We start from the raw sequence: 12,358 nt of genomic DNA, 5'->3' as shown, positions 1-12,358 counted from the left end.
GTTATTGTACCATTCATCCTATACTGATTAACAATTAGGGGGTAAGATTCTGTCACGAGAATGCCCAAGGAGCGACAACCACCGACCACCTGCCGTCCTTTTTCGGTGGAAAACAAAATGTCAAAAAAGCAAAATAGCGTAGAAAAGTCGAGATCTGAAGTAGTTTCAATGTTTTGGTATAAAGCAGATTCGGTCTGCATTTTTTTTCCTAGAATTAGGTAGTAAAACAAAAAACAAAACAAGAAAAGAGAAAAGTGAAACAATCTTACCTTTATTTCAGCTGAAAAACTAAAACAGCAACAAGCTGCAAACCTTGCATTAGAGAGAGGAACTTGTACAGAGCTAGCTCGACAGTGAAAACTAGCTGGTACAAAGTATTCAAAAGATGCACAAACATTGACATAGTAGTGTAACTACAGTGCGAATACAACATATTCAAAGCTTTCCTGGTGTGTTGTCGACTCGACTCTAATGCACCATTCCCTTTTTATTTTCTCCTCCGCTTCCTCCGTCTATCATCATCCTTTTCACTCTCCTCTGAGCTTGAATCTGATTCTGTCTTAGAACTAGCCGTCTCTGTGTCTGAATTATCAGAACTATCAGATTCACCATCTGATTCAGAGTCTGACACTGCCTGCTCTTGTTGCATAATGAGGCGTGGCATATTCTTCAGGTACTCTCGTAAATTCTCTGTGATGCCACCAAGCCCAATGGATGTGAAAAAGTTAATTGAAAACCTTGTGTTCTTGGGATTATCCCTCGGGAATATAGATTCAAACGAGTCCTGCATTGTTGGTTCTGAAAGCCGTTCATTCAGCAGACGGATGCCCAGATGCTCTGACAATTCCTGTACCACACTACCACAGTAAGCTTAACAGCTTCCAAAAGAAATGGCAACCAAGTCCAATTAACGCAACCAAGCTTATTGTTTTAAAATACCGTAATCATTAATTTTTTATAAATGAGAAACTGAGGTGATATTTCTGGTATTAAGTTTTTTACAAGGGCATCATGAACAATAAACGATGTGTTTTGTGATAATCAGAACAATTAAATAAATCCACCGGGATAAAATTCAGCAGACAAATAGAGCATCAAATAACACAATATGACAGAACAATCAAAGTCAACAGGCCCACTTACCCAAATAAGAGTAGAGTTACGTATCAACTCCCAGGTCATATGTATGATCATAAGAAAATAACAAGGAATACATAACTGGCATCGCAACAGATGACTGTTATTGAATTCATAATCCTGATAATTGCATCATCACGAGTCATGCAATCCCATACAAAAAGCAAACTCCACACCTATTCTCAATTTCCCTAAATATACTGTTAGAATTTGCCTATCCCTAGTTTTGTTGTTCTTCAACTATGGAGAATATGAATTGGTTATCAGACCAATCAATGCCAACATGAGCAAAGGACTTCTAAAACTGCATTTGCTGGAAACATGAATTATCTTCTACGATGATAATCACTATTCATGCCCTCTCAATTTAGGTAAGATGTCCAATTTTAAATGTCTCAGGAACATCTTTAAAATCAATTTTTTTTTTTCAAAAGGAAATAAGAAATAGCAACAACCTATAACAGGAGGTCTAGGCAGAAAGCCAGACAAGAGATTGTAACATATGGAAGATGTCTCTTTGGTTACCTGAAATAGAATCTTAATAAATATACGTGAAGAAGAAGTGGTATCCTCCTCAGTTAGACGTATATAGGCTAAGACATGCCAAGGCAGAGCATCTGTGCCGAGTAGATGTGCAAAAAACTTTGCCACATTTCGCAGCTTATTTGTTTCAAGCCGGTGAATCATGGAATACTGTTGGACAAAGCATTTCTCAAAGTTTTCCTGGTGAACTTTGTTGATCATGCAGAACCGCTGGCCCAAAAGACCATAATATCGGAGGTAAGTTCTCTCCTGACTGCAGCATTCCAAAAGCATAATGCACAATTCCATCTGCATAAGCCATATCAACACAGTTATAAGTCAGCAAGTAGTGTCGAACTAAATAAGGTAATTCAAGAGACTGATGATTTGCATGTTTTGAAATTACAATATAGTGGGTCTATAAGAGCTCTTCATTTTAGATGGAAGTTTCCGAATATATTTTTGTACACAATTTCAACAAAGATTGTGAAAGGTGCAGCTGGGGCTGGGTATGATAAGCTAGAGCCACTTGCAAGCCTGACTGAGCACAATGCAAGCCAAAACTTGAGAAACAGTCCTAAGGTTCAAATAGAAGACCAAGCCCTAGTAAGTATCAATGATCTTACTCATTTAAAAAAAGTATCAATGATCCAAGCCCGAGACAAGCTGAGCTCAAGCAGCAAAAATCTAGGCTTGACCTCGGCATGGCTTGCCTTGTCTACACTCTTAACACCCAAAGGCAATACTAATCTAAGCACCATACAAGTTATTCATAAAAATACTACTGGTTTTGTGGGGGGAGGGGGGACTTGAACCTAGAAGAATGACTTTGACCCAGCTCCCAGTTCTTCTACCAAATAGTACTACTAGTCAAGAACCAGTCATTTGCACAAATACATCAACTGTAACCAAATATTCACTCTTCATCTACTCTTGTCCTGCCCATCACCAATAAAGAAATACCCAAATAAGGTGGCTTGGTTTATACAACAGAAAAATGCTTGCACCACTTACCTCTTGACCTGGCTCTAGTTTTATTTTCAGGAGCTTATGACCAGCCTCCTCAAAATCTACACTAGACATAATAGTGAGGTAGATTGTCCTCCGAAGATTTACAAGGTTTGTCTCTGTTTCATCCTTTATTTTCATCTGCTGCTCATCCTCTTCCTCAGATTCATCGTCGTCGTCATCATCCTCATCATCATCAGAGCCTGCATCTGAACCAGCTTCATCCTCAGAGTCCTCACCCAGAATGGTTTTCCTAACTTCTTCATAGCGTCTCTCATTCTCGAGGAAATTTGGATCTGCCTTGAATATATCTGAACAAGGAAAAAAGGGATAAATCAAAATAGTACATATTTATAGGCAGAACGATCAAGAAGCAGAAGACAACTACGAGCACAAGACATACCGAGTGTAATCTCGGGATCTATTTCATCTTGGAGAGAGACCTCATGGGTTAACTGATCTTCCTGCTCTACAAGGTCTAGGTCAGGACGAACGGCAGGGTATCCCTGCAAACAAATACATCACAAAGAGCATCTTTGTACTGGCTATCTTTGGACACTAATACGCCATGACATTACTCCGCCAAAGAAAGAAAGAAAAAACCTAATAGTATTAGAAAAGTAATTACCTGAAACTTTGCTTTTCTTACGGCAAATAGTCCTTCGATCAGAAATTGTACCCGTTTATCTATTTCCCCTTCATGAAGAATTCCACGAAAACGCTCAAATATTCCTGTTATTACAAACCATGAGAACAGTATCTAAAATTAATTTCCAGGAATCAATACACTAAGGAGGACAGAACATCTCGAACCCAATACCTCACGAACCACCCAATTCTTACAGCAGGAGGCCATGCCATTCGAGTGTTGGCCATATGTAAATGCAGAATCTATTAACAATATAAAAGCTGAAGCAATGTCTTCACAAAAGAATGAGCTATGTTATCAACCATTTTCATTAATTTTTTTATTTATTCATTCTTTGTATAAAAAAAATATGGTTTCTCAACTTTTTCCCTCATCTTGCTGGAAAAAACCTTTCTTCTCCTGTGGTATAAACTCTTTAGTTTCTCAACCTTTCCTCTACTCTTATTGAAAATTAACATTTCCTCTCCTTATAAGATAGTTGAAAAAAAAATCCTCAAGTTTCACCTCAGGTGCTTAACAATTACGGCCTCGTTTGTTTTCGCAAATGAGATGAGTTGAGATTAAAGTTAAAAGTTAAATAAAATATTGTTAAAATATATTTTTTTAATATTATTTTAGTTTTGAGATTTGAAAAAGTTGAATTGTTTATTTTATTTTGTATAGAAATTTGAAAAAGTTGTAATGATTAGATGAGATGAGATGAAATGAGTTGAGAGGAGTTGTGAAAACGAACGAGGCCTAAGTTATTTCGGCCCGAGCGTCACACAGGTTTATGACTAGTCTAGGAGAGAGAATATATCCTTGACCCAAACGTACATAGTGGGACAGAAATCTTTGATGGAGGAAATATCATGGAGACAGAAATCTAGCACTTGGGAGGGGGGATAAATGTGCATAGGTTCTTTCATTGAGCAGCCAAGTCACATTGGAGGAACAATGCCATTGAGCAACTCAGTATTGATGGTTTTGTTTCTTCGGATCATTTCAAGATTACAGATCACATTGCCTGGTTTTGCAATTCTAGAATTGCTCGTGGAACAAGTTGATTGGAGGCCAAAACTTGATGGATTAGCTCTCAAGCCCATTGAGTAATAGAGAGTTGTGTGGCTAGAGAGACCATTTGAAGAAAATGAGGTGTATGAAGTGGTTAGAAAGATGCCAAAAGACAAAGCATCAGGTCTGGATGGATTCACCATTGCTTTTTTCCAGACCTATTGGTTGTGGTAAAGGATGACATTATGAAAGTCTTCCGTGAGTTCTACACTTACGGGAAGTTCAAGAAAAGCCTCTATGCCACCTTTATTGTGCTCATTGCTAAGAAATCAGGGGCTTCCGATATTAAGGGCTATCGCCCTTTCAATCTTGTGAAGGAGTGTATACACTTATATCCAAGGTTCTCGCAAATCTTTTGAGGGTGAAGTTTTGGGGAAGATCATATCAAAGTCTTAGAATGCTGTTGTTACAAGCAGACAAATCCTAGACTCAATGCTCATTTCTAATGAATGCTTGGATAGACGAATAAAATGATTTCATTCAAACTAGTCATGGCAAAAGCCTATGATCATGTCAACTGAGGATTTTTGCATTATTTGCTCGGGAAGCATGGATTCGAGGAACGATGGATTTCTTGGATTATGCATGGTGTCTCCACAGTTCATTTCTTAGTATTGGTGAACGACACTCCAACATGCTTCTATAATAGCTCACATGGGTTGAGGCAAGGTGACCCGTTGTCTCCTCAACTATTTGTAATTTTCACGGAAGCCTTTAGTAGAAGGTTCACAATGATGATTCGAGTGGCTTTCTGAGGGTTTTTTGGTGGGGAATCCTAATCGAGGTTTTCTTAACCTATCCCATTTATTATTGGCAGATAATATGTTGATATTCTGCAATGTGGACCAAATCATATCATCATTAGAGCACTTCTTCTATGCTTTGAGGCTGTCTCGGCCATAAAGTGAAGCTTCCAAAGTCTGAAAAATAGACCTGGTAGGGAATTTCAACAATTAAAGGAGCTTGACAAGTTCATTGGGATGCAATGTATCTTCTTTGCTCATGAAGTACCTTCACTTCTCATTGGGAGCTTCCTTCAAGTCTTAGTCCATATGATATGAAGTGATCAAGTATTGAGTGCAAGTTGGCAAGTTGGAAGATATTGTACTTGTTGAAAGGTGGCCAGATCACCTCAATCAAGAGTATACCGTCAAATTTACCTACTTATTCTCTCCCAATGTTCCCCATAACGGCCAGTGTGGTGAATCGCATAATTGTTTGAGGTGGCTAGGGTGGTGATCATAATTGACTTCAAGACTTTTCAGCAAACCCTGAAGATTCTAATCTCTTAAATAGTGCATTGCATGGTTGGCTTTGCCCCTTATCTACTATGGGTGAATCTTTTCTATCTGCAATTTCCCCATCACTAACGATTCTAGCATTTTTCAAAGAAGCCAATTATACTAAGTTGCATAACCAAAATGAGAAGTTATTCTAGGAAACAACCGATAAATTTAAAAACTAATATTAGGATAATTCAAAGCAAAATAAGCTAATAAAAGGAGTATATACTTCATAATTCCAACAGCATACCCACCATGCAAGCCTTTAGGCGAGAGATCTTGCAAAATTGATCCACACTCTGTGACAAAGCCAACAGCTACCTCAACACTGTCATCAGTTGGATTCTCAAGCAGCACTGTGAGCAACTCTAATGCAATGATCTCATGAGCCACTTGCTGATTCACTAGATGAGCAATAAATTTAACAGCAGCTAGTAATTGCGGCTGAACAGAAAGTAAAACAACAGAAAAAGATAAATTAGGATGAAATCGAATAAAAAAAGGTTCCTACTGCAGTAAACAAAAATAAAATTATAGAAAAGAGACAAATACACACCTTGTCATTACGCTTGTATGCTCTCTTGAGCTGCAAAATAATCCTTCTCAGAAGAAGATCCCCCACCTCTGGAAACTTGGTGTTGACAACAGCGACCAGTGCAGCAAACACATCTGTGAAACCTGGAGATGACATCTGTGACTTCATACATGACCGGCAGAAAAGACCCCTTCCCCGGATCAGATTCTCTGAGAAGAGTTCTGGAATTATATTCTTTATATTAGCAGCATTAACCTTGTTCACAAGCCCGTTTATACTCTTCCGAAGGGCATCCCATGTCAACCGCTGATACTCAACACTACTTTTATCCTCAACCTCTTTCATCATTCGAGCCAACTTAAATGGTGGAATATAAACTCCACCACTCTTGCCCAAATTTGAAGCGTCAGCATTCACATTGCCTTCTTGCAATCTTGGCTGTCTCTGAGGTTTTGATTCTTCCAGCACCTGGCCATCTCTACCATCTTTACTCCTGAAATTCTGGCTATCTTTCTGTTGTTCAGTATTATCCTTTTGTCGTTCTGAAGTTCTACGTGCTTTCCTGTCATCGTCATCCTCTGAATCATGACGTGCATGCCGGTCCTTTTTTCTACTAGCACCCTCTGTTTCCCGTTGTCTATGCCCACCTTCATGCCGACGGGATCTATTTCTTTCTCGCTTCTCTCTCTCAAATCGCCTATCATATTCATCAGAACTTGGATAAGATTCTTTCACCTTATCAAGCTCTCCAATTTCTCGACGCCTATTCCCCTCATGTCGATGGGTTTGCTCTCTTTCTTGCCTGCTCCTGTCTCTCTCTACCCACTCGCCATCTTCATCAGAACTTTGCCGAGATTGCTTTCGCCCTACATGCTCACTTCGCGACCTACCATCTCCATTCCTAACATCCTTCTCGTTTACTCTTTCCCTATCCTTATCAAAACCATTATGATCATCTCGCCTCTCTTGCTGTTTTCTACTTCTTTTATCAGAATCTAACAAATCCTTACTATCATTGGCTCTGTCCCTATCTTTATCATCACGGAGGCGTTCACCTCGCTTGTCATCACGCTTATGTGCATTTCTTTTCTCAGAATCCGAAGACTCACTACTGTACTTTCTAGCCATATTAATTTAAAACCTAATCAACACCCCCGGAGCACACACTAATCCTGCAATCTATGCGTCTGCAATGAAAAAAAAAAAAAAACACAGACTTCACGGCCAAAACTAAAAGTGAATGCACATATCATTGACAAAGTGGTATCAATTAATAACCCTAAAGCTAAAATCCAAGCAAAATTAATAAAGAAATTAAAAATTAAAATAAATTTATATTCGTTTCTATAGCTTTTCCTTTATTATTATTATTATTTTTAATTTCCAAGGTTCCTATCGATTTGATATCAGAGCCAGTTAGTTTGGAGTCCACTCAAAAAAAAAAAAAAAAACAAGATAAAAATAAGAAGAGAGCTGACCACAGCCGAACCTCTTTGAAACGCGATGATCTGTTTCCATTTACAAAAATTAATTAAAAAGAAGAAGGAGAGAGAGAGAGAGAGAGAGCCATACCTTCAAGAGTGGATCGTTCTCCTCCAAAGTCCTCACGCATTGGGTGTGCTGTGTTCATTTGCCATTTCGAAGATGTGGTGGGCGGTGCGACTGCTTTTGGTTTGGGAGGAGACGCGAGGAGGAGGCAGGGACCCTGATTTTTTTTCGAAGTAGAAAAGGTGCGTTTGGCTCGAAACTTTAACCTGGTTTTATCATATCCCAGTCCTGTATGGTTGTCTGATTAAGCCCATGTTTGGACGTAGAAATATATCACTGTTTTCTTCTACGGTAAAAACTTTTCATCAAGTTATAAAAAAAAAAAAACTTTTCATCAATTTCTCCTCAAATATACAGAACTTTTCATCTTTTTATATTTATTATTTTATTAAATCATATTATTTTACTCAACAAATTCTTTCTTGGAAGCCTCATGGCATATTATTAGTAAGATAAGATATTTGTTCCCACCAAAACGCTATCTCGTGGGGAAAAAGTAATGTTTTCCAAGATAACGGTGTGGAAATCATCTAAACTTGGCCGCAAATATGTCATCCTCTGTAGTGGATTTCATGAAAATAAAGATATTTGCCACGAAATGAGGTGGTGGAATTCAGTTGTTGCTATAACTAGTTTTCGTTGAAAAAATATTTTTAACACAAGCACCAATTGTCCGTATAGTTGGAAAAGAATACTAATTGCCACGAAATGATGTGGTGGAATTTCGTTGTTACCATGACTAGCTTTTGTCCAAAGAATATTTTTGACACAAGCACCAATCGTCCGTATAGGTGAAAAAGAAGACTAATTACCACAAAATGAGGTGGTGAAGTGATGGTAATCCTATGAACTACTTTCGTCGAAAAAAGTATAATTCCCATGAACACACAGTCGTCCGTAACCAGCATTTTCCAAGAAGTTCATGCTGTGGGGAAATATTTTTTTGACATTGTGAAAGGTACCTATTTCCACCACCTCAATTCTTCTTAAAATGAATTTTCTCACCAATACATCATGTAGACAAAGTTCTGAGACAACTCTTTCTCCACGAATTGTTTCAATCAGAAATACCCAAATTCCATTCAATTAAATTAAAAAACAACAAATTAAGCAAGATATCATAAATAGTTATAAGAAGGACACACTCATGTACAGAAGGACACTCTTGCACAAAAACCAGTACCTGAACAACTTCAACCAAAAATACAATTCACCCATATATTTATATAACATAAGTAATACTAGTTTTACACATCTTAATTTCAACTAGGTTAACCAATCAATCAAGGCCATGGAAATACATCAAACAGTTTACAAATAAGAGAGTGTTATAGGAGGGAAGCCTACATGGCCTTCAGATTGTTCATAACAAATCGAGCTGCCTAACTACATGTATACATGCCTATTTTTTGTTCAAGACACATGACTGAAAACAGTTACACTCTACTGTAAATTCTTCATTTCATCTCCCCAAAATCTAGAAGCAAAACATCTTCATCTACAAATATTAGTCCCTCATAATTACCTGAAAAAGCCATTCCAAATCATCTGTATTAGGCAATAGAAAACATTTTTTACCAACTAGCTACTAGGAAATTACAGATGACAAATATTTCAAAGGTTGATACAAACATTTTCTTATCTGAGACATTATAATGGTTTGATTATAACTTTCACAAATCCAACACTTTGATTTCATGGAACCTTACTCAAGTCTTCATAACATGATCCCACCAATTTAAGACCAGAAAAACACATTTAAATATTTTCCATTGACTGATTAGATTTGAAACTTTGCACTCCCCCTCCTATGATTTACAACCCACTATAGGAGCCTTTTAACAACCATTAATGGAGACCTCAAACTAAAACTATAGAGATCATTTTTCACATTAAACATAAAACAAACAAGACAAAGCAAAAACCAGCCATATAAAATCCACTATGTTTCTAATTCCATTCACCAAGCCACCTGAAACAATACATGCATACTAACTGCCGTATATAAATTTTTCAGACCATTTATGAACAACCATATAATTCTTTGAAGCCACCTCAAACATGCAATACCAAGTTATGACCAGCCATATACATTTTTACTAAGATCTATCTAAGAATCTGAACCATCAGTTTTGGCATCCAAAAATACTTCATTCCAAACATCTCATATATATATATATATATATATATCCAAACTGGCACTATGAAAATTAACACCTTTCATATGCAAACAGATATAAAGTATATATGCATACAATATATTTCATGAATAACTAGAATCTAAATTTCAACCCAAGTTTTATACTCACCCCTGTCCAAGGAGTACAACTATGCCTAATGCTTTTGCCTCTTGTCCATTACCTCCACCAACTCTCGACATCTGCCTTCCATGACTATGAATAATCAATTTGCTGGAACCCTTGTCATCCTGATCTCCTACATGCATGATGGTGCCTGTTGTGGAACCAACATAGATTGAAACATGGCAAATGTAGGTTCTCAAGGTTGTCATCATAATACATTTCTACAAACCTATTAAAGTATATATAGGTCATCGGTTTCTCACCCCTTCATAGTAACTACAACTCTAATTAACAACTCATAGGAACAACAAGAGACAATTTCAAACAGCCATGTATCTATGCAACCAATTCAAAAGTTAGATCTTACACACTTCTAATGAATTCTAGAATATATTCATAAAACCACCATCATTTCCCTGCCACTTGTTCTAACATACCCTACCTAACACTTCCCTACCTTCACATCAAAATAATTTCCTTACAATTCACACTGCCTTGGCCATTGGATTGATGCAATCCACACAAAAAATTCACAAAAAAGGCTCCTGCTTCCAGCAACAAAGATGCCTAAGCATCTTACTGAGTCTTTCTATGAGATTCGTTGTTATATTCCAACTCAGACATCTAGAAGTTCATGCCTTTCTCATACTTAGAAAAATCTCTCATCATAGCAACCATATCATCCATAATTTGGTCTAGTTCACTCTTGTACATTTCTGCACAAGTCTTGTTCCGTTCATTCTCATTGGTTAGACGCATAAATGTCTTGTTCTTCTTTATTGAAGGAGAGGAGTCGAGAATGACCATGTGCCACATCCCTTGTGATTACCTAGATCTAAATCCTAAAACATCTTTGAAAACAACCACCGCCGCTTCATGAACGTCTTCTTCAGGGTCTTTCTCATTCAATCTCTCTACCATTAGGTTCTGAATATCATATTAGACAAAATCAATCATGCTTATATTAATGCAATAACCAGGTTCAACAAAATTTAAATCAAATCCAATCTCACATAATTGTGTTCAGTTGTGGCATTGATAAATTTGCCCTTCTTACTTGACCAGTGAGTGTCTTTATAGAACGCAACCATATTCGGTGTCGTATCCTACTGCCACACATCATTAGACAGTTAATGCTTATGTAGAACTGTTTTACTACATATATTAAAGCACCGAGAAGAAAATTTCTTATCTTCCAAACTCCTAACAAAGGATTTACTCTCTGATGTATGCTTTACCTTTAGTTTTTGCCTATTTGTACTGTTTATTTGAGACTTTTCCTAAATTATTATAGAAGATATCAAGTCCCATTTATTACCTTATTGCTCGAAATTATAGAGTTCAACAAATTAAATTTAATAACATCTAACAGATAAATAGAAACAAATGCCAACTAAAGAGCCATAATTGTTGCTAAAAATTACCTAAACATATTTTTCAAGGAAAAAAAAATGAAGTTCTTACCACAGTTATACATTGAGAGCAGTTCAAAGTGGTGAAACCAGTTATGAATTCTGGTTTTCCCACTCCTCAAACACATAAGTCTCTGCATAACCATTCTAGTTTTTCCAGTTATGAAGTGCTTACTGCAGTTATACATAGAGTTTATTATCTACTTAAGTCTCTACATTACCATTAAACCATGTCAGAAACTAATACCTATATACTTGAATGTTCCACTGGCCTACCTTTCACATAGCCACTGCCAAACAGGTTTGTCAACCATGGAAGTCCCACCACATAGGGCCTCCTCATGCGATGCATATTTTAAGTACACTTTGCGAAGTTCATAGTGATAAGCTTTGTACTTATTGGATAGATACCCCATCACCATTTCATGATGGTTGTCTTTTGTGCAGTCCAACACAAAGTCCGCTTGCAAGTTCAAAATATTGTCCCCACATATTGGCATCAACCACACATTAAGATAAATTATAATACTAAGAATATTTGAATACATATAGAGAATAAACACTTACCCTAACACGATCAATCAACTCTTGTTTCTCCTCTTCAAGTACAAAACTCAAACTTTCATACCTCATTTCGGTATATACTTTAACGATCTACATCACTCGACTAGTAAAGATGGAGGCATTATCGCATGATGGACCTTTATGCCCATCCTTTATAACCAAAAGAATCTTACCAACCTTCTGGAGGCGTTCAAATTGTGTGCCCCGTGTAGGTCCTCGGCCCCGTTTCTTAATGTGTGTAACTATAGCAACAAAAAACAACACGGATATGAGTCAGGAAAATACTGTGCATTAAGTATTGTAAATGTGGAAAGTGCACTTGTATACCAATTTTGAACAAAGCT

General features: G+C 37.2%; 1 protein-coding gene across 1 annotated transcript; it reads right to left on the bottom strand.

The window, feature by feature from the left end:
* Nucleotides 1-249: 249 nt before the first annotated feature.
* Nucleotides 250-7,931, bottom strand: LOC108980892 (pre-mRNA-splicing factor CWC22 homolog). The gene is made up of 8 exons (XM_018951934.2): nucleotides 7,760-7,931; nucleotides 6,209-7,374; nucleotides 5,907-6,096; nucleotides 3,296-3,399; nucleotides 3,071-3,173; nucleotides 2,674-2,978; nucleotides 1,663-1,968; nucleotides 250-847 (listed from the first exon to the last, which is right to left on the bottom strand). Exons 2-8 carry the CDS (start codon nucleotides 7,313-7,315, stop codon nucleotides 488-490), a joined length of 2,475 nt encoding a protein of 824 aa, XP_018807479.1. The 5' UTR covers nucleotides 7,316-7,374; nucleotides 7,760-7,931; the 3' UTR covers nucleotides 250-487.
* Nucleotides 7,932-12,358: the final 4,427 nt, after the last annotated feature.

Source organism: Juglans regia, chromosome 5, assembly GCF_001411555.2.
Source record: "Juglans regia cultivar Chandler chromosome 5, Walnut 2.0, whole genome shotgun sequence".
Taxonomy (NCBI): domain Eukaryota; kingdom Viridiplantae; phylum Streptophyta; class Magnoliopsida; order Fagales; family Juglandaceae; genus Juglans; species Juglans regia.
This window is presented reverse-complemented; position numbering and strand designations above follow the sequence as displayed.

Excerpts from the sequence above, each read along its gene's own strand:
- LOC108980892 (XM_018951934.2), bottom strand. The coding sequence starts at position 7,315 with ATGGCTAGAAAGTACAGTAGTGAGTCTTCGGATTCTGAGAAAAGAAAT. Across the intron at positions 3,174-3,295 it reads TAAGAAAAGCAAAGTTTCAG|GGATACCCTGCCGTTCGTCC; the intron begins GTAATTACTTTT and ends ATTTGTTTGCAG. Across the intron at positions 2,979-3,070 it reads AGATCCCGAGATTACACTCG|ATATATTCAAGGCAGATCCA; the intron begins GTATGTCTTGTG and ends TTCCTTGTTCAG.